The sequence below is a fragment of the Protopterus annectens genome, chromosome 1.part0, assembly GCF_019279795.1.
Source record: "Protopterus annectens isolate FY-2018-M chromosome 1.part0, PAN1.0, whole genome shotgun sequence".
NCBI classification, from domain to species: domain Eukaryota; kingdom Metazoa; phylum Chordata; order Ceratodontiformes; family Protopteridae; genus Protopterus; species Protopterus annectens.
The window spans coordinates 1,421,528,492-1,421,550,653 of record NC_056725.1 but is presented as its reverse complement, the minus strand read 5'-3'; the positions used below and the strand labels follow the sequence as shown (position 1 = coordinate 1,421,550,653).

General features: G+C 39.0%; 1 protein-coding gene across 1 annotated transcript in view; it reads left to right on the top strand.

Moving 5' to 3' along the window:
- The window catches only part of SNX14 (sorting nexin 14), a 1,453,711-nt gene that overhangs the window by 766,858 nt on the left and 664,691 nt on the right, over positions 1 to 22,162 (top strand). The window contains exon 13 of the mRNA XM_044067476.1: positions 12,948 to 13,131. Coding sequence (XP_043923411.1) covers positions 12,948 to 13,131 — 184 coding nt within the window. The remainder of the gene's footprint in view (positions 1 to 12,947; positions 13,132 to 22,162) is intronic.

Below are 22,162 nucleotides of genomic sequence, written 5' to 3'. Positions count from 1 at the left end.
CCAATTCTTCCTAATCTCCTGTGACTGATTCTTGTAGTTATCATGCAATATTTTATATGCTGTACTAATTACTCCTTTTTAATGGCAGCTTCTGTTCTAGATTCTACTAAAAACTCTATCCCTCTATTTCTTTCTCTTTACCTGCACTCTGATGTCAATCATTAGTAGGAAAGACAATCTCTAACCTGCAGTCCATACAAATTCTTGGCGTCTTCCCATTCTATTACTTTTCCCTCTCTAGTTATTTTCTCCCAATGCCTTGGTTCCTTTGCCAGTTTTCTGCAATAAATCCAGCCTTCTCTTGCCTGTTGTCTGTATCCCTAATTGCAATCATCCATATCAGCAGAATCTGTTTTACCATGTTGGCTTAGTATTTACTTTCTGTTACTTTATGAATATACTATTTGTGTGATTATTGTAATTCTCCTTAAAGGTCTGCATGCACAATCCCAGTCTCCTAGTTTCTTGAGCTTTCCCTCTGTTTTATTATTATCCCTGTCCAATTTGAATTATAGGTTTCTGCTTGTACTATGTGTAGGAGCCTTAATTTTGTAGCTCTAAAATACCCTTTCAAATCTTGTTATCCCAATCCACCCTTTTCTGTTGGAAGAATCACCTTATCCCACTTGACTCTTGCCGCCTTCCCCTCCCACATAAAATTCTTCAGTTCTTTATTAATTGCTGTCCACAACTTCTCCTCTGGTTGATAAAAATATGCCTGACCTGTGTATAAGACTGAAGGGACTGAAAACATTTTAACTGCTTGTATCTTACTGTCCATATAACAGACCTTCCAATTTCTCAGTTTTTGTTTTATCCATTGTTTAGTCTCTTCCCACATATCCTTAGCTGCCACACCAAAATCATTTTTAATCCATAGTCCTAAATACTTCTTTTTATCATTTCCCCATAAATATGGATATTGTTGAACCAACTTGTTAGTGGGTACATAATTTACTGCTATTGCCTTTGTTTTAGCTTCATTAATTTTGTATCCTGAAAAGATATGAAACTGTGTCAAAATGTTCCACAACACTGTAATGTCCTTTTCTTCTTTTATCCGGTATAAAATAATATAATCTGCAAATAGAGCCAGCTTTTCTTGACTACCATACCAATTATATCCTTGAATTTCTGAGTCACTTATTTTCTTTGCCAGTAGTTCTAAATATAATGTAAATAACAAAGGGAAAGAGGTCACACCTGTCTGGTTTCTCTGCCCAAGCAGAAATTATCAGAGAGGATCCCACCCACTTTAATTTTCGCCTCTGATCCCTCATATATCTTCCTAATAAACCTTATCATTTTATTAGGGAATACAGATACTTCCATTGCCCTGCTCATAAAGTCCCAGCTTACTGTGTCAAATGCTTTCTCTGCATCAAGACCCACCCATAACAGTGGTATTTTCTTACATTCTGCTTCCCTGTGGATCATCATTGTTCTATTAATGTTGTCAAATGTTTCCATCCCCTCCACAAAACCACATTGATGTATGTCTATCAATCTTGGCATCTATTTTGTCCCATTATTTAAGCCGTTATAGACATAAACACTTTATGAACATGATTTAGTATTGAAATGGGCCTGCATGAAGCTGGAACTGATGGATCGTTACCCTCTTTAGGTATTAAAGTTACCACCACTTTCTTCCAGGATGTTGGTACTTCTCCTCCCCTTAAAATATTGTTAAACAAAGCCTTCCAGATCTTTATCAGTTTTTTTCCTCTGAGCTTTCAAACTTCCACAGGAATAACATCTATTCCTAGGGATTTTCTTGTACATTGGCTACACATCACTATTTTATGTCATGTCCTCCTATCCCAACTGTTAGTAATTCAGCCTCATCTACCTCTAACCATGGCAAATTTAATTTTTCCATAAAATTTATACCTTTTCTTAATTTACTTATTTCTGTGGTTTATACAGACTTTCATAGAATTTCCAAAATATTTCTAATACCTCTACAGGATCTCTTGCTTTCTTCCTTGTTGTAGGCTTCCTAAGCTAGATGACTGCCCTTTCTACTTCTGTTGTCCGAGTCATTGCACTAAACGTTTTTATGCTCTAGTTATTATCAAAAACCAGTTGCTTATCAGCAATTTTTCTAAACTTATGCATATTATCGAGGTGGCTGTTGTTTGTCTTTCGGCTTTTCCCGGTTAGGGGTCGCCACAGCGGAGCGGTTCGCTAATGATTGGCAGTGGATTTTTTACGTTGCCAAGTTGCCAGCCCAACACCCAACCTTCAAAGAAGGCACACCCATTCACTCATGCATGCACCTGTCCATTCTTTTCTGTTTATCATTCTGAAGTTGCTCCTCCTCTTGTTCTGTGAGATTTCCCCTGTTCTGCAATACTTTAACATTTGTCAGTTCCTCTAAATAATTCTGGTTACTTCTTAACCATATCTTTTTTTCTTTAATTTCCACCCTATTTTTAAACTCCACTTTAATTTTTTATCCCACTCTCTAGCTATATTCTCAGAAGAAATATTCTATCTTCTCTAATAATGCCTGAATAATTTCCACTACCCATACCTTAAATTCTTCTCTTTTTCAACAGATAGGTGGGAAAGCGCCTGTGTCTCACTTTTATTTCATTGCTCTCTGTTTTTATCTTAGGTATTATTGGTGCATGATCTGAAATAGTTAATTGGATGCCTATCAAGACCTTCAATTAAATGCACATGTTCCGGTGAAATGTAAATTTTGTCAAGCCCAGCCCAGGTTTTGTATCTTGGGGAATAATTTATAAATTCACTCTGAACTTCTAGTAGTGAATTCACATCTTCCATGGCAAATATTTTAATAAATTTCTTCAAAAGTCTACCCTCCTGTTTTATACTTTCCCTTCTGGGCCCCCAAATGCATCTTCACTGCTGCAAATCAAATTCTAGTCCCCATCTATAATAATATTCCTTCCTGAAAGCTGATTATTTCTCCCAGAATTTTCTTGACCACCATTATAGCAGTTTTAGGTGGAGTATAAATACATGCCAGTATAATCCTCCTTCATTGCCAGTAACCCCTTAGTACTACAAATGTACTATTATTATCTTTTTATCCACTTCTATCAATATCAGAGCTCCTGTTGCAATTAATATAAGTACTTTGTCCCTGGTATTCTGCTGAATAACCATGCCGAAAACCTTTCTTTATCAAATTCACATGTTCAGTTGTTTCCAGCTATGTCACATATAACATAGCTATTTGCACTCTACATTTTTTAATATAGTTTTTTTGTATTTATCTGTGATACCATTGACATTTAAAGACATTACAGAAAGCATTATTGTATTAAAAAGTTATTATTCCCACCTTTTATGTATAACAGCTTTTTTTTTTTTTTTTTAAACGTCTAGTTCCAGCTTTTGTGTTACATAGGTTCATAGGCAGGTACTAGGCTATTGGCCCTAGGGCTTATACAAGCCTAGCCAAAAAGGTACCCTGGCTTTTGCCACCCAAGAAAATTATTTTCCTGTGGCCCTGTCAAGCAGAGCCACAAAAGTGATCCATGGGGTGAATTTCCTATTACCCATCCAATCATCAAGATTTTTCTTGAAGAGTGCTAATGAGGAGCTCTGTTTGACATAGATAGGTAGTGTGTTCCAGAGTATGGGAAGTCTCTGGGACAGGAATCTATGCCTCCAGCATGTTCTGTTTATTGTGATGACAAGGTTTAGGTCCCTAGAGCGGGTAGCTTGGAGGGATTGGGATTTCTTTAAGTGGAGCATGTGCATCAGCTCTGGGTTTGACATAGCTTTGTATGTTAGGCAGAGATCGCCTCTGAGTAGGTGATATGCGATGGAGTAAAGCTGGAGTTTTTTGACACTGTCTGCTTAGGGCATCTGTTTGAGGCCAGTAATCCTCTTTGTGAGGTATTTCTGCGGCCTTTCTATTTGTTGTAGATGTTTTGTGAGGTACATACCAAAAGGGGCGTTGTGCTCTATAATGGGACTAATGAGTGATAGAGGAGAACAATTACCTCCTTTTTTCTGGATGAGAAACCTTTTGTGATGTGGTGTGCCACGTAGAAGGATTTCCTGACCACTGTGGCAATGTGATTATCAAAGGAGAGACTACTGTCCACATGTGTCCCAAGGTCTCTTATCACACTTTCAGTGTTAAGTAGACTATCGCCTATGTAGTAGTTCATGGGTACAGAGTTTTTACCAAAGGGGATGACAATGCAGTTTATGGCATTGAGCTTGAGGCCATGGCTTTGACACCAGGCATCTGTCTCAGTGAGGCCCTTTTGTAGGATGTCCACATCGTTAGGATTTTCGATTATTATTCCTAGTTTGCAGTCATCTGTGAACTTAGCCAAAGACCTTCTGCGTTAACCTGTACTTCAGAGAAGTAGATACCAAACAGGAGAGGACCCAGGACTGAACCCTGTGGTACTCCACTTGTCACTGGTCTGAAGTCTGATTTGGAGTCTACTACTTTCACAGTGTGGGTTCTGTCAGTAAGCCAGTTGGAAACCCATCTTGTGACATAGGAATTTATACCTAGTTTAGTGAGTTTATATATAATTCCAGAGTGGGGATGGTGTTGAATGCCTTGGCGAGATCTAGATAGGCTGTGTGAACCACCTTACCCTCATCTATGGCTTTGGTGACCGCTTCAAAGAAGTCTTATCAGGTTTAGGAGACATGATCTGCCTTTTACAAACTTGAACTGTGTGGGGTCCAGAGTTTGGAGATCTCCAATGTCTTTGTTTATGAGTTCCATGATGATACGTTCCATGGCCTTGAGACCAGGCTCGTCAGGCTAATGGGGCAGTAGTTCCCGGGGTCTGTTGTGGCTTCCCCTTTGTGGAGTGGGATAACCATCGTAGTGCGCCATTCAATTGACACAAAGCCTGAGGTGAGGCTATGACTAAACATGGTACTTAGGTGGGGTGCTAGTTCATTCTGTAGTTCGTGTAGAAGGCAGCCTGGGATGTTGTCAGGTCCCATGGATGCTGTGTTCTTGGTTTTGGAGAGAGAGGTTTTTTTTCTGTGCAACCATGATAACAGGAAATGTGCATTCTTCCGGTATAGAGATGGGCCCTTTAGGGGGTGAGAGAGGGGTAAAGTTAGCACTGAAACTATCTGCCAGGATGTTGGCAATATCAGTTGGTTCTGTATATTTAGTGTCATTGTGCTGTAACTCAGAGCAGATTTGAGTGTTGCCATTGAGATTCTTGACAAAGCTATATAATCCTTTGTGATTGTCTTTAGAATCAGTGGCAATTTTGTTTTCATAACTAGCTTTGGAGGATTTTATGAGGGATCTCAGCTTCTTACTGAGGCTGATCAGGGAGTTCTTTCAATCATGGGATTTTACTCTTTTTTGCAACAGTATTTTCTCCTGTTGTAGAGTTTGTTTATGGCAGAAGACTACCAGATTGTCTTCCTTTTTTTGGAGAATAACATCTTGGTTCTGTTGGGGGATAGCACAATCCATGCACTCGTGTAAGTGCTTATAAAGTGCATTTGTGTAGGATTCAGCAGTCGTACCTCTATTGTCCATCTGCATGGGTGTCGTGAAGTTTGCCACTTCTGTCTTCAGAAGCATGAAGTTGGCTTTGGCAAAATGTTTTACGGTTGTTTTCCTAATGGGGGGTGGGAATGGGATGTGGATGTCTAGGGTGATTAGCTTGTGGTCGGATCTGACCATCAAGGAATTGACCTCTGGTGTGGAACACCAGTCGCCCAAGTTGGTGATGACCAGGTCGGGGATATTGCTGCCCTGGTGGGGGTGTGGATAAGTTGATCCAAGGCGTTGGAATTGATGAATTCCAGAAAACGAGCACAAGAGTTGGTACATGAGTAGTTTTTCCAGTTAATGGTGGGGTAGTTGAAATCACCCATTATTAGGGGGTTGGGTTGTTCCCTAATATTTTTCAGTGTATCAAGAAAAGAGGAGTGGGAATCCTGGGGCATGGTGGGGGGCCTGTAGCAAGCTACAATCTGGATTGCAGTCATGCCCAGAGTTAGTTGAACTTAGATAATCTCAGATGCATTATGCTGAGCAACTAGCTTGGAGGTGTGGATATCCTTAATGAATATGGACACGCCTCCACCTTTAGTGTTTCGGTCCGGGTTAGGGGGCCGAAAGGTCTGGTATGAATTATAGCCTGGTAATGCAAGGGTGCTCTCTGGAGCTTTGAACCAGGTCTCTGTCACTGCACAGATGTCGATGTTCCCCATTTTAAGGAGTGCCTTGAGTGAGTGCATTTTGAGGTTTAGACTTCTAGCATTGAGTAGCATTACCCTCAGATTTTGCTTGCGTGTACCTGTTACGGTGGTGAATTTGTCATTTGAACCTTGCCTAAACAAGGCACTATAGGGGTGGCAAGAGCCTTTGCCAGTATCCGGAATCCCAAGGGCGACAGGTGCAGGCCATCTCTGGAAAAGCATCGTGGTCTGTCGATCATGTCATCCCATGCAGACAGATACTGGATTCCCTTAGATTGACACTAGAAGCTTAGCCAATTGTTGACGTCAATCATTTTGTCCTTGTACTGTGGTATCATTCTGGGTGATGGCAGGATTATACTCAGGGCTAAGGTCATACCTGCCTGGGCTACAAGATCAGAGAGCTCCTCCATGTCTCTTTTCATATAATCCAAGGAGGTACATCTCAGGTCATTCACACCAACATGGACAGTGATAGAGTCATATTTGTACTTGTTGTGGAGTGACTTGAGTGCGAGTTATGTGGCGGATCCTGGCACCCGACAGGCAGCTGACAGTAACTTTCTCCTTGTTTAACCTGGTGAGTGGAGCATCGGTGTGCCTGACTGTAGAGTCACTTATGACTAGAGTGTTGGATATGTTATGCCTTATGGGCTGTAGATGAGTGGTACACTGAGTATGTGGGCTATGTGTCATTTGGTTTGTGTTGGGGGGTGGAGGTTGCTTGCATTTCTGCTTTGGAGGTCTCGGTTGTTTGGGCAGATTTGTATTGAGAGCCTCTGCGAATGTAGGCGTGTGTTTTGTGCTTCTGTGTGTGTGTTTTGGTGGTGTAGGTTTTGAGGAGCTATACGATGAGTGTGGTGTGGTGCAAGTGTTTACCTTCTCCTCTTGACTGTCTAGTCCAGTCTTTGGTGAAGAGAGCTTTGCTTCCAGTTTGGCTATATAAGTGCATCGCTCACAGGTCGTAGTGTTGGGTGGTAGGAGGAGGGGGTTGTCTGTGTACATGAGGCAATTGCATTGCCCCAAGATGCCCAATTTCATCAGGTGGACAGGAGAAAACACCGGGAGCTGACCTTTAGACATGCCTGGATAGGTGCTTATTTATTAAGTACTGAAAACTGTTTTCCTCTAGACAAGTGAGGAAAGTTGAGTGTTGTAGTAATTTGTAGCTTATTTAGTGTATACGAGTTCTGAACAAGTGCTGAGCTCAAAGAAACAGATTTGAGTGCTAAAACTAAAAAGCTGGCTAGCTGCAAGGGAAATTTTGAAGAGCAGAATTTATGGCGCCAGGAATAGTTTAATCCTAGTTAAGAGAGGGGGGGCTCTCAGGAGCTTACAAACAGTCCTGGATACAGCAAACCTGTATCTGGACTATACTTGTTACAGGAAAGGGGGGAAACGAGCTTAGAAATTTTTTTTTCAGTAAAGTGGAAATGGAGAAAGCTGGAATAGACGTTAATTCAAGGTTAAGAATTTGAGTGGGTTGGCCTTCACAAATGTTCTGTATTAGATTGAATGATCTAATGACACTAGACTGAGAGGAGTGTCACAGATCAAATATACAGTATGGGCGGGCAACTGCAAAGCCACCAAGTATAAGAACACCACAACACTAGGGAGAGTGGGTGGAAAACTAGCTCCTAGCTGTAGCCACTAAATGAAAGTTTTAAACAGATCAAGGAGCAAGCAGACTCTAGAGAATGCTTTTAACTGCAAACAGACTAGACTAGAACACAGAATCCTCAAAAAAACAAAAATGCACAGAAAAGCTCAGATAGAGCACTCTCAAACAGAAACTACAACTCTCAGTATGAAAAAGCAGTTTATAGTTAAGTAGTTCAGTAAACATGCAGTTAGAGTAATGAAACAGTATATAGCAATGAAAAATACAGTTAAAATAGTATAAAACAGTACATAAATGCAGTGAAATAGTAAAAAGGTTTTATAACAGTGCAAAATGTTGTAGATTAATTGTATAGCACAATTATAAGCATTTCAGAAGTGCAGTTCAGTGAAATAAGTGTAAGAAATAACGTATTCTGCTCTTGGAATCTTAAGGAATTTCTGCTTAGTTTCAGTAATGAATTAGCATCCACAGCCTGATAAATACAAGCACAAACCTATTCCAGACACAGGGTTTATATACCAGTAAGGATGGAAGAGTTAGAAGATCAAATTACTACTCAGTCCTATTAGCCCCTGCTATTACCCAATCACTTGTACTACAGAAGGTCAGGAGACCCTGTTACTCTCAGCAATAATGAAGACAGACTATCAGCAGAAAATGGCTGCCAGAAACACAAGAAACTCAAACAAAACTACCAGGCCTTGAAAAACAGCAGGCGTCTATCAAGATATGCCACCTGAGCAGAACACAGAAACCTCACTTTAAATGCATAGAAAGAACACCCACAAAGAGAAAATACAAGTTCCAGTATGAAAAAGCAGTTTACAATTTAGTAATTAAATAAAAATGCAATTATAGTAATGCACACTATTACACTTCATAGCTTTAGCTACTAAATTAATTATTACAGCTCCTAGCTGTAGCCACTAAATGAAAGTTGTAAACATATCAAGGAGCAAGCAGACTCTAGAGAATGCTTTTAACTGCAAACAGACTAGACTAGAACACAGAATCCTCAAAAATCAAAAACACACAGAAAAGCTTGGATAGAGCACTCACAAACAGGAAATACAACTCTCAGTATGAAAAAGCAGTTTGCAGTTAAGTAATTCAGTAAACATGCAATTAGAGTAATGAAGCAGTATCTAGCAATGAGAAATACAGTTAAAACAGTATAAAACAGTGCATAAATGCAGTGAAATAGTAAAAAATCTTTATAACAGTGCAAAATGTAGTAGATTAACTGTATAGCACAATTATAAGCATTTCAGAAGTGCAGTTCAGTGAAATAAGTGTAAGAAATAACTTATCCTGCTCTTGGAATCTTAAGGAATTTCTGCGTAGTTTCAGTAATGAATTACCATCCAGAGCCTGATAAATGCATGCATACACTGTTTGGCAGGTTGATCTTTTATACAGTTGATTCTTGTCATATCCATTTGAGACTGTGGCACATCTTACAGAGCTTTTTGTTTTATTGAAAACCCTCAAAGAATACATACCCAATGCCCCCTAAAACCTGTTAACTTAGTACTAACACACAAAACTATGTACATCTTCAAATAATGAAGTTTTACTTTCCTAATAGGAACAAATGTCTCAAACTGACAGCCGCACTCACAGTCTTGAGTTAACCTAAAAGAAAGGTTATCTATGCTAAGATGCATGGTGCAGCCTGTGCTTCTAACAAACGCCGTCTAGTTTTGTCTAATCTTTATAGCTCTCCCAGCTGGGAAAACACTTAACTGCTTTCAGAGAACATTATCTCTTAGCCAATTTCTGTTTATCAGATTGTCTGCATGGAGAAATGAGGACCATATACAGAACCGATACTAATTCTACTAAGTCTGTTTGGTTTTGCCTTATCTTTATAACTCTTCCAGCTGGGAAAACACCTGAATGCTTTCAGTGAACATTATCTCCTAGTCATTTTCTTTTTATCAGATTGTCTGTATGGAGAGATGTGGACCAGATACAGAATTGCTACTAAGCATATGTTTATTTGCTAGAAAAAGCCTTATATTATTCAATATTCTTTTTCATTTACTTGCTGTCTGTTAAAAATTGTTACTAGATGAAGCTACAGGCCTTAATCCAGTCATTTCACCATGCAAGAATGAGAAAAAGCCCATTAAGTTTTCTTTTGTCATGCTGTTTTAACCAGACTTTTCTTTTTTTTTCTTTACATTGCAGTGCCCATACCTTTCAAAAGTGAACAAGGAGAAAGAGAGAAGGGAGAAAAAAAAAACAGGAGCACCTGTCAATAGTGTCCGTATTACACTCAAAAACAACTGAGAAAACTTCACTTTATAGCATGCAAAGAAAATTATACAGTATAAAATAGTACTATTATGAAAAAAACATTGTTTTACTTAACTTTCTCCCTCCTCTTCCTTGGTATCTTTTAGAACATTAATGACATGAAGTAGGGCATATGCCTTAGAGTCCCCTATAAGTCCAGCAAAGTCCAAAAAAGTTCAGTATTTCCAGATTTTCTTGTTCTGTCATATTTCAAAAATCTAATTTTCTTTATAATCCCACATTTGTCAATTTCCAAGTTACTGTTTTTATTCCTATTCATCTCCATGTCCCAAATCCTGTCTCTGCTCAATTTCCAATGCACTCTCGATTCATCTAGTCAACTTTTATGCTGCTTTTCTACTCTCCAGAATTTTCCGTTGAAACATTGGGAAAGGTTTCAGTGGTACAGTCTCTCTGTTGGCTTTATTTCTAGAAGAACAAGAAACATAATCTCCTCCTGTTTTACAGCTCACTTTTTGTTGGACAAACATTTGTATTTCCTCCTTAGCATGTACTTCAAAAATGATTTTGTCCCTTCAGGGAAAAATATTTTGAAGATAGCTAGGTACGGCAGTTTAAATCTCATGTCTGCTTCTCAACACTCCCTAAATTGTGGAATAAATGTATTCTTCTTCCGCCTCATGTACAGTGAGTAATTATTCTCCACAAACAGTCTGCTTTCTCCCACTTTTAGTACTTTGTCTTTCTGCCACAGTTTTGTCAGAGTCAACTCCTGTTGGTAGGATTGCATCTTTTCTATTAAAGGTCTAAGTTGCTTTCTCATAGCCAGGTTTGGAGCATACACATGATGTGCCCTTTCAATTAACAACTTCTGCTGTGGAATACCAGTCGACTTGCTTATTTATACTTTTATAATATAGTCTGTTCCTTCCATCTTCTCTGATACAGCTGAAAATCTCAGGTTTTCCTTATGTGCTCTCTCCTTTAATTCTATTAGTTTTTGAAACATCTCTTCTTGAGCAGTCTCATATTCAGCCATCCTTTTCTTCATTTCGACCTCTGATTTTTGCAGCTTTATCATCTCATCGGAATCTGTTTAAAGCTTCTTCCATTTTTTCCAGCCTTTTGTTGTTTGAGTTTGTATACTCCATCAGTGTTTCTTTTATTTTAACTAGGTCTGTGTGCAGTTGTGTTGTATACTTTCCTGTAGGTTACTGGAAGTCATGTCTGGAGCTTGCACTGCTTTTTTCTGTACAGCTGCAGTACTTTTCCCAGTCAGTGTTTTTTCCTCACCTTTTGTAGCTGATTTTCTTTCAGGTCCTCTGTATTTTTTTTCCTGACATCCAGGTCGTGCACTTACTAGGCAGTTACTGAAATTTGTCCGGAAGCACAAAAGTCCACTGGTCTTCTCTGCTGAGTTTGTTTTCACATTGGGAAAGCTAGAATTAAGCTGTTACTGAGTGAGCAGCCATCTTAGAAGTCCATCCTTTTGCCAGTTTTATTCGTCTGCATGGATTGAGAAATCCCTTTTCCCAGTGCTGCAAATGAGATGTTGAATCATGTCTATTCCTCAAATATTTTATGCAAAGCAGGAAAAAAAAATCCAGTTCTCCTTAATTCTTTGTTTGCTTAAGAAAGTTACTATGCTAAAGTAAGAAAAGAATATTAAAAAATGCAGTGTTTGCGTAAGAAAGTTACTAAGTTAAAGCAAGAAAAAAATTAAGAAATGCATTGTTGGCCCACAGAGACAGTGGACCACAGATGTGATGTAATATCTCTTATTGGACCAAAATAGGTTTTGTAATTACTCAAGCTTTCGAGCTGGCATGAACCCTTCATCAGGAGTTAAGTTACTGATGTTAAATACAGTGTTTAAATATCCACTTTTGCCTAGAAAGGGAAGTACATTATTTATTTCCAGTTGGCTGAAAAAAAAAAACAGAAATTTTGAAAACTGCTAGTGTGGGAAAAATGCAGCTCATACTACAGAGACAGGGGTGTGTGTGTGTGTATTTTGTCTGTATGTGAGAAAGACTGAAACTGTTGAACATGGTCAAGGCATGCTATAAAAATCAAAGTTTTGCAATTTACATTAGAGTTGGTGCTCACTTTGAGGAGAAGATAGCACTCAGAGAGGCTGCTCTGAAATTTAATGAGACAATAAATCTCAAAACAAGAGATGTGTAGGGGGACTAGTTAAATTTCAAGGAAAACAAGATGTCATAATTTTTAAGTTGTTAGTCTGTCTAAATATGCTGTCTTTGTGAGATAGATGTTTGGGTTAACAGAAAATATGAATTACCAATAGTGTCCAGTTTACCATGATGACAAAGGCAGGGGCTACCAAGATAATAAGAGACAGGCTTAAAATGTATAGATGATGTATGCAGCTGTTAACCTACAGAAGTTGTGAGGGTTGGGGAGAGAGAAGAGAAAATAGTGTTATTGGAAATAAATTATGTTCTTGCTTTTCTAGGCACAAGTGGCTATTTAAAAACTGTATTTAACATCAGTAATTTAAGAACTCCTGACAAAATGCTCAGTCCTACGTGAAAGCTCAAGTAATTGCAAAACTGATACTGGTTCAATGAAAGGTATTACTTCACATCAGCATTCCATTGTCTTTGTGTTTTTAGATAAAGCAGGTTTATGGTGAAGTTACAAAAAAAAAAAAAAAAAACACAGCAAAAGAACAGTGCGTCAGCTGAGTGTGTGTGAATTAAAAGGTGTGAAGCCTGCAGTTATTTGGCTATATTGTAAGGTTTACTGACGTATCAGAATGATCTAGTAGATTATGTGAATGATAAATGCCACAAATTTTTGTACTTCAGTTCATTGTTACAGATGGTGGATTTTTATCTAAAATTCTCAGGTTGAAGAAGCACTTATAGTGATGGAAGATGATTCACCTGTACTTGAAACCGCTACAACTCCCAGCACACCACGAAATCTCTCAGCCTGGAAGATCAATATTCCTTACGTGGATCTCTTTGAGATTAAGAAAGAAAAAGTTCCAGTGTTCTGCATTGATGTGGAGCGAAATGATCGTGCAGTAGGTGAGTGCTTTTGGCAACTTAGTTATGATTAGTTCACTGTGAAGTATGTTTTTCAGTTTACAATAATAATGGTGGCTGCCAAAAAAGCAATTACTTGAAAATGGAAATCAAAATCTAAACCAACTATACTGGAAGTAGTAAGTCAATAGTAACAGAGATAAAACAACTGGAATTGAGATCTTTAGAAAAGGGTAGGAGCAAAGTCCATAGGAAAAAATGGGAATTGTGGGAACAATGCATACAAGGGAGGAATGGGGCCTAAAAGGCAGCAGGACTTAAATGAACTGTGTAATGTTTGAGAAAGATTGGGTAGATTGTAAGTAATGTTTAATGTTTGCAACTAAGAGTGTCAGTATGGTTTGTGATGTAAAATGCTTGTGACTAGGAATGTAGTGGTGTGGTTTGTTTTCATTTATATAAATGTATGACTGCCTATGTAGTAAGTGATGATTTAACGAAGATGTTTCTTGTTTAAAAAGCAGGAATTGAATAATTTATGTAATATTGTTTAGGTTATATGATATACAGCAAAAGATGTGAAGTATAATGTTTATGTTAATATAGTTTGATTACTTTTATATGAATGTAAATTTGCTTATGTCATAAGTGATAATTCAATAAAGGTGTCTGAAAAAAAAAAAAGACTAGACCCTTTCAGTATATGATGCCTGCAGTGATTATTGTAATGTTTTGGCTGTTTTTCTTTTCTTAGAATAATGTCAGTGGATGCCTCCTCTTACTTGTTCATTTAATTTATAGGTCTGAATAGTAACCGTAGACTGTGATATGTATTATTAGTTTATTAGTCTCAACAGGTCAGAACTTTTAGTTGCTATAATTTTATACCTTAAAATAGCTGAGGAGTTACTACATTGCATTTGTCAGTACCAATGCAGTAGATCTGAAATAGATGTGCCAAGGTGGCTGTTTCAGTCCTTCCCTGTGCTGATGCCATGTTGTAGTGTTGCAGACATTGCAGACGGTGAGCTGGCCTTATTTGCCTGCAGGCATGTACTAGATTTCTAGCCACCCGGCAGTGTAAACCTTGGCTCTAGATGATTGTCACTGAAGAAGTGACGCCCCAACCATGTGCAGAAATGGGAAAAAGGGGTTGTGGATAGATGGATGTGCTGGATTTACACACTTTGAGCTGTTGGGCTGCAGGAAGCATGTTGTGAACAAGATTGTATGAATAGTATTGGCTTTTGTGAAAACTGCTTCAACCAAAAATATGACAATTACAGTCTGTGTGTTACTTGCCCTTAGTTCACAAGGGCATCATCAGTTCTGTATGTGTTGTGTTCCAACATTCTGGTATTATTCATCTGAAACTGGCTGGTGTTGCTAGGGGGCAGAAAGGCTAAGAATTTCAGATTATAGTACAGAGACTTGGCAAGAGATGAACAGAAAATAATGTCCCGAATGCTAGCAGATCACTAACAGTGATATGACACTTATGAAAAAGTAGCACATATTAAAATAGGCATTTTAAAACAGACTGAAGCAGAATAATTGAATGTGTTTCCCACAGTTTTTTTTTTTTTTTTGTAGTCTTTCAGTCCATCCTCCTATGACCATAATTTTTCCTCTCTGGTCTTCCTATTAGTGCATTTGTTGCCTTTAAGTAAGGGTTAGGCTTATCGAGGGTTAGACCTTCATACTGCAGATGGATTGTGTTTGAAGCCCTAACCCCACTGTGCTGGTTCCAGGTTTACTTCCTTGGACGTAAAGACACTATCAGGTGAATGTCTCCATCTCCATAGTAACATATCTACCAGATAGACTTGTCCCTCACCCCATTGTGACATGTCTGTCTGGTATCCCACCTGTTTGGGAAATAGATTGGGACACTACAAGGCTGAGCCTGCTTTCTTGTAAGCGTATCACATTCCCTGTGATCATGGCTCTAGAATAATCTGGGTTGCACAGCAGTAATCTCTGGTACCACTACTGGCAACATGGCAGCTGCACCCCTCCTCAGCACATCCTTCTTGTCCCCTGCTGAGAGAGGTGAGTTGGCACAAACCCTTCATTCTTCCTGTCCTCTTATCAGCACCTCCAGTGCTGGGGCCACTGCTCAAACCTCAATCACCTGGTTCATAATCTGGGCTTCATCTATGTCATGGAGCTGACTCAAAGTTTATTTTTATCAACTGTGACAGCCCTTATACAAGGTCAGTTGTTACACTGTATTGTTTCTGTCACTTTGTACATTAAACAATGTTGCATTGCTTCACAGTTATGTCTGCTAGACTTGATTTTAGACTGCAGTTTGTGGTTGTAGCTTTCAAGGATGATAAGAAACCTAAGACAATGAAATGAGAGACATTCGAGAAAGAGATTTCATTACAGAACAGATGGAAAACTTACAAAAAGAGGCTCATTATCAGCGGTCAGCAAAAATAATGAGGGATTTCAGATGTAGTAGCTGACAGTTGGGAGGTCTTCATTTGTGAAAAATTTGATTTGTATAGAGGAATAAGCGTATTGCATAAATAATATATAATGTTCTTATTGGTTTATATATCTGTGAACATTTTTCCACTACAAAAAAGAAAAAAAGAGAGAGAGAGAGAGATCCATCTCAAAGAGAGAAGATCTTCTGTTATATTAATTTTGTATTGTAATCTGAAAAGTGGTGGAATTATTGATCAGGATACGTCACTGTGGGTGTCATAAAATGGAAAAGAAACCAGATACTTCTTGTTACATACACAAATAATTTTTAATATATGATTAATATAGATTTCAGATTCCTGTTTTTTCAAGTTATCGAATGATTCTTTCACTTTTGGTTTGAAGCAGCCTTCCTTTTTGCATATTTAAGATGATTTTCTTGATGAAATTTAATTCCCAGTTTTGAGAACAGTTGCAGACATTAACATAAAGCTTTCTAACTATGATGAACATATAGTCATCGAGTGCTGCAAAATGGATATCCTTTCCATGGAAGAGGCTTTCTGAGACAGCAGTATAGTGCAGGCAATTTACAAGGCGGTGCTTACTGAAGTTTGACTTTTATTTCTTTCATTCCACCTTCCTGTGTGCGGGACTTCTTGTGTTTAAATCGATTGTAGTAGACATTCAGAGTAAGAGTAGTTATGTGAGAGACTAACCACAACAGCTGATCTTTATTGGTGTCTCTTGCCTCCTGCTTCCTTTTTAGCATCTTATTCTAGAAAATTTTAGTAGGTGGTGCTGGGTAGGACTGCTTGAAATCCCACATTCGTCACTGATGGGGTGTTGTACTATTTTGATAAGCTCTGGATGATTCTGTCATTAACCATTTTTCTTCATGCAATTTTCCTCTTCCGTCTTAGGCTGACTGGATAAGAGGCTTACAAGCGTACCTCTCAAATGCCCTAATTCTTGCAGAATGTCCAGATTTTTGCCTCGTATTTTTGATGTGTTCCTCATAAAATTTGTGATTTTCTGGATTTTTGTGGCAAATCAGTGAGGATTTAATTCACTAAAAATTATGGCCATTTCAGTTTCAGAATTCATATCCTTCAGAAAATGCATGGTAACACAAGACATAAGAGTATTGTAGCAATTTTCTAAGTTTATAAGATTAGTATTTAAAATGTGCCCCTATTTTTGGGGCTTTGTCCTGATTTTTTCTGCTATGAAGTTGAGAGTTATGCTTACCTGGCAGACAGAGTGGAACAGACATACAGACGATGTCATACTGTGCCTTATGGTATTTTTTCCAGCCCTGCTCCTCTCCCTTCAGGCTTGCATCAGCATATAAGGCTTGAGCATGTGATAGTGTGGCCATGGGTCTATATTAATTTGTCAAAAACTAATTATAGCAAAAGGCATTTCAATGAACACAAACCAGGGAACGGCCGTTCATTGAACGTTCACTTCACCGAACGTTTTTCTAAGGGCAGTGAGTTACTTGGCCAGCATTAGGAAATTTGCCCATTTCCCCACTGTAATGTGATCTCATAGTTGATGTATATAAGTGTGGGGGTGGGGTGGGGTGGGGGTGAGGGGGCATAGCCCACCAAGCCTTGGTAGGTTTGATGTAATGTAGTTTGTGTTATGGTCTGTGTGGGGGACAAGTAATTCCCATCCCTTAGAAAAATGTTTGCTGAAGTGAACGTTCGATGAATGGCCATTCACTGGTTTGTGTTTGACGAACAGCTGTTCACTGGAATTAGTGTTCAATGAGTTAATATAGACCCTGTGCCCACATCTTCCTCACCACTTCCCAGCCCCTGCTACCGTCCCACTAGAGAGATATTCAGCATGATCCCTCCTGAATGCTGTCCTCATTGCTTGCACTGTCAAGCACCTGAGCTGCTATTCGACCTTGGGTCACCTGGGTCATGGTATGGACTGTGGCCTTATAAGCTGCTCGTGAGACATAATATTGGCTAACTTTTCCCACAAGGTAACTTTCTAGGCTATGACAACTTTCTCCTATAGTAGTCATTGTTCCTGTTTGACATCTCCAAACAATTATCAGGGTAAAGGTTGTTTACTTCACTGTAATGTGAGGCTTATATGTTTTCCACCTGTCACTAAATCCTGCCATCTCTTTCTTGAGGCTGAGTTGCTGGGTATAACTGCATATGACCTAACTCTGACAGGGAATTCATATTCCCGAGGATGAATGTTGATAGCCAAGGGAACTTAGCAAACATATGCTTTTTGAATAGAGTCTGCATGTCCTTCCTGTATTGTCATAGGTTTTCAGCAGGTACTCCTGTCTCCTACATATCAAAGACATGCTGTATGTGAACTGGAATTTCCACCAAATTATATAGAATTGCTCATGTTATGTGAGTGGGCATTTGTGTCCTTCAGTGGATTTGGCTCTTCATTCAGGGTTAGTTTCTTGGCCTTGCATCCAGTGAATGCAAAGATAGACTCTGTCTTCCATGCACCCCAATTTCTATTGCGTTTATTGGCTGTTGATAGTAAGCACATTTGCAAAGTCTCTCCCCTTAAACAATTTTGTCATGCTAAAAGGCCTTTGATAAAATAATATATAGTGTAATGATGCTGCCTGCACTGATTTTAGTGTTACTGTAGTTTTTTACTGTAGTTAATTTGCTAGTTCTTTCTAATGACAGAAAAAAAGATTTCCAGGCCACTTGTTTTCTATTAAACTTTACATTCTCGGTAGTAAGTTCACCCAAACATTATCCTAAACATTCCAAACTCTATGCAGTTTGTTACCCCTGCCCCCTGTGTCATTCCTGTCAGAATTATGGACTAGCACTTCCCCACAACTTCTGTAGCCAGCTTTTTTTGAAGTGGGTATCTTGATACAGTGTAAGAATTGTCTCATGCTGTCTGACAATCATCTGTTACTCAGCATAACGCAGTGTGTAAGGGATGTGCGTACATGATGTCTCTGAAGTGAAAAAATCTTACACACAGTAAACTCATCAGCAGTACACCACACACTGCACCCCACTAAAGCCATCACAATGCATATAACCCATCATGTGTTGTGCTGATAAAGATTAACTTGCGTAAACTTCAAAGATCTCCAAAACACAATGTCTGTACAAAGGACACTCTGCAAGTTATTTACCTCTTCATATAGCACAAGGAGTCCCAGAGTCAGAATTTGAGCATGTAAGACAGGTATTGACCTAACCAAACATTTTTGTTATAGGTGTCTCCACTGTAAGACATACAGATGTACATCTTACCAGGCAGAGCAAGGAAAGAGCGAGTTAATTGCTTATCTGGTGCCAGGTTCCATCAGATCACACCATCACGCAAGTCTTTGAACAAGTCCCAGTATAACTGTCATAGCTCATGTCAATGTCTGTGACTTCAGGTGCATCTCCCTGGACTGTATGAAGAGAGACATGATGGAGCTTTCAGACTGTATCTGTGGCAGGTAAGAGCCTAGCATTGAGCATCATTCTTCTGTCTCCTAGGATAATGCCACTATGTAAACAAAAATAATTGACTTCAGTAATTGGCTTACTGTTTGGTGTTATTAGAGGAGGTTCCAGTATTTGTCATGCAGCTTCATTAGGAATGGCCTACATCTGTCTCCCCTAGGGTTTTGATTATTGGTAAACACATTCTCCACCCCCATAATGTCTTTTTTAGGAAATGCCAACCTGATAAACCTACCAACATAACAAACAAGCAAAGGAAAATATGTAGGTGTTATAATGCTAGGAGCCTATACAAGAAGCTTCACTCCCTACAAGCTTTTCTGACTCTAGAGGATGTTGATATCTTTATAGTGACTGAATCATAGTTTAAAATGGCAGAGAGAACTTCAACTTTGCAGGGCTATAATGCCTTCTACACATTTAGACCAGCTGCTACACAGGAGGGGATAAAAGGAGTTGTCTTAATCTTCATTCAGATGAGACTTGCATGAAGGCTAGTAAAGCAGCATGATGCACTAGATCTTCATGTCTAAATAACCACGAGAAAGGTCCAATATATTTTATATAGCAATAGAAATCCCTCTGACCTAAGAAAACCACAGTGCCTATCTACACTAACTAGAATTACTCAGTATTAAACCCAATATCATTTTAGTAGATAATCTACACTATTCAGCTATAGACTTGGAAACCACCACCACCACCACTAGGGTTCAAGCACAGAGATTCCTGGATGTTGTCAGTACATACACCCTGGAACAAATAGAGTACCCGCTAGGAGGTATAACATCTTGGATCTTTTTTGTACTAATATGGTGGCATCTTGTACCATCCCTTGCATATGTTAGGTCGGACCATAAAGCTATATCCTTTGAAGTAAAAATTAAACCAGAGATCTTTCCTCCCAAGTACCTTTAGAAATTTCACTAAGACAAACTGTCTACTCTTAAGTGATACATTAGCGAGCTTCAAATCCGTTAACTCCACTGAGTATGCAGAAACATTCACCCACCCCACTATACCAGTGTGTGAATAGCTGTATCGATACAGCTGTACCCTGTTGGAATGAGCTCAAGGCAAACCCCAGCAACAAACCCACATGGTGGAATCATAATATCAAAAAAAAAATTTACAGTAAAAAGAAGAGAATTTTGACCAAAAGTTAGAAGATGAATTCCCAGAATGCTAGAGCCCTTGTCATTGAAATAAACAAAAAACTCAGGAGCGTAATAAAATTCACCAAAGTCAGGTTTGAGGCTAGAATAGTTCCCAAGCTAAAGATAATGCAAAGCCATTTTTTTAGTTATGTTTGTAATCTCGAATGTGCAGCTCAACAATGCACTGAGCTGATTGTGAATAATGCTACTTACACTGAGACTGAAGATACAGCCAAGCTACTGGCTAATAGATTCATCTTTTTAACCCTCTCTCTCCTGCATGTGTCCCTCAAGATTTACCCGAAACTGTCTCATCCCCAGCTGTCCTACAAGACCAAAGTTGTAAAAGCACTATCAAAAGTTAAAAATAGTGTACCAATGGGTCCCGACCATATCCTTGGATGTATTTTAAATAGTATGAAGCACGATTTAGCCACTCCCTACCCAGCAACACTGTTCAACCTCAACCTCCATACAGGATTTATGCCAAGTAAATGGAGAACAGCTAGAGTCATTCTCCTGCATAAGGGAAGACCTTCCACAAGATCCAGTCACCTACTGACCTGTAAGTCTGAGCAGCATAGTCTGCAAAACCATGGAAAAACAGACACTAGACTCATCTCAGTTTGGATTTGTCAAGGACAGGTCATGCTAACTGAACCTAGTGGACTTATGGGTGAAAGTAAAATGGTATAGGCCACATACCTTGACCTGACCAAACCTTTTTTTTCACAATTCCCAGACTCAGGCATAGTAGAAAAGTTAAATAAACTGAGAATAAACCCCTTTGTCACCCGATGGATTGCCAGCTTGCCCAGAAATAGGATGCAGGAAATCAAAACAGGGGGAAGTTGCCTCCACAATGAGACCAATCACCAGTGGAGTCCCTCACTGTTCTGTGCTGGGACCTCTCCTGTTTGGAATCTGCTTCTCTGAAGTAAAAGCCAGTACCAAAGAGCTCTGGCTGACTGTTTGCAGATAACTACAAACTAGGAGCAGTCATTGAGCCCACAAATGACTTTGCCATCTTGCGGGAAGGCTTTTCCCAAATAAAAAATTAGTGCCAAAAATCACGGACTGAAACTAAATGCCAAAAAAACATGCATTTTTGTGTCGTTTTGGAAGTCATCTACCCAGGAGAACTACCACAGTTGACAGTACACCCATAAGAGTTGATCTGATGTTGTCATTTTCATTAATTCCTCAACTGATGGGGTTCAGATCCAAGTCTCAGATCTAACTTGACTGCTTATTCCAGATCATCAGATCTTAGAACTCTTGAGCACCTCCCTTTAACCAAAATGTCCCACAAACTTAATGTACCTCAGATCTTGATTGCCACCAGTAGGTTTCAGATGTGGATTCCTAGATTATTATTATTTATTTATTTTATTTTTGTTGACCGGGTTAGTCTGACTGAGCTAATAGCTCTTTTGCAGCAGAGGTCCGGGAAGAAAAAGCTCCACTGAGTTACAATTCAAATATGATACAGTGCAAGATAATATGAGCAATAGAGCTTGAATGTTTTTGGTGTAATCTTCAAATTTCTTCTTACTAATTAGGTTTTGCGATTTTTTTGTTTTCTCTGTATTTTACCTATCCCCTTCCTCTTTTCCATATCCCATAATTTACTTTTTTAGATTCTCCCTTTTTCAGAGGTAAGTTACTATCTAAAGTTCTTAATCTTCTTCCATTCCTCACTGATGGGTACGGTTCAGAACTGAGTCGGCCAAATGCCAAGCTAGCGTACACCAAACTCTCGAGCCACGCTACTATCCACAATGCCCTTCATTCCATACCCCAGATCTCATTTGCCGCAGAGCCATATAGCAGCGTTTTCACCGAGCTCTCCAGCTAAGTAGTTTTGAATTATTCAAACTTGTATTTCTTCCAAAAATTTTTCTTATAGTGTCGTCTTATAGTCTAGCTCTACCCACAGGTATTCCTTTTCTTACCATTGTTGGTATTTTACTGCCTTTTTCTTTACTTTTACCACCCTCG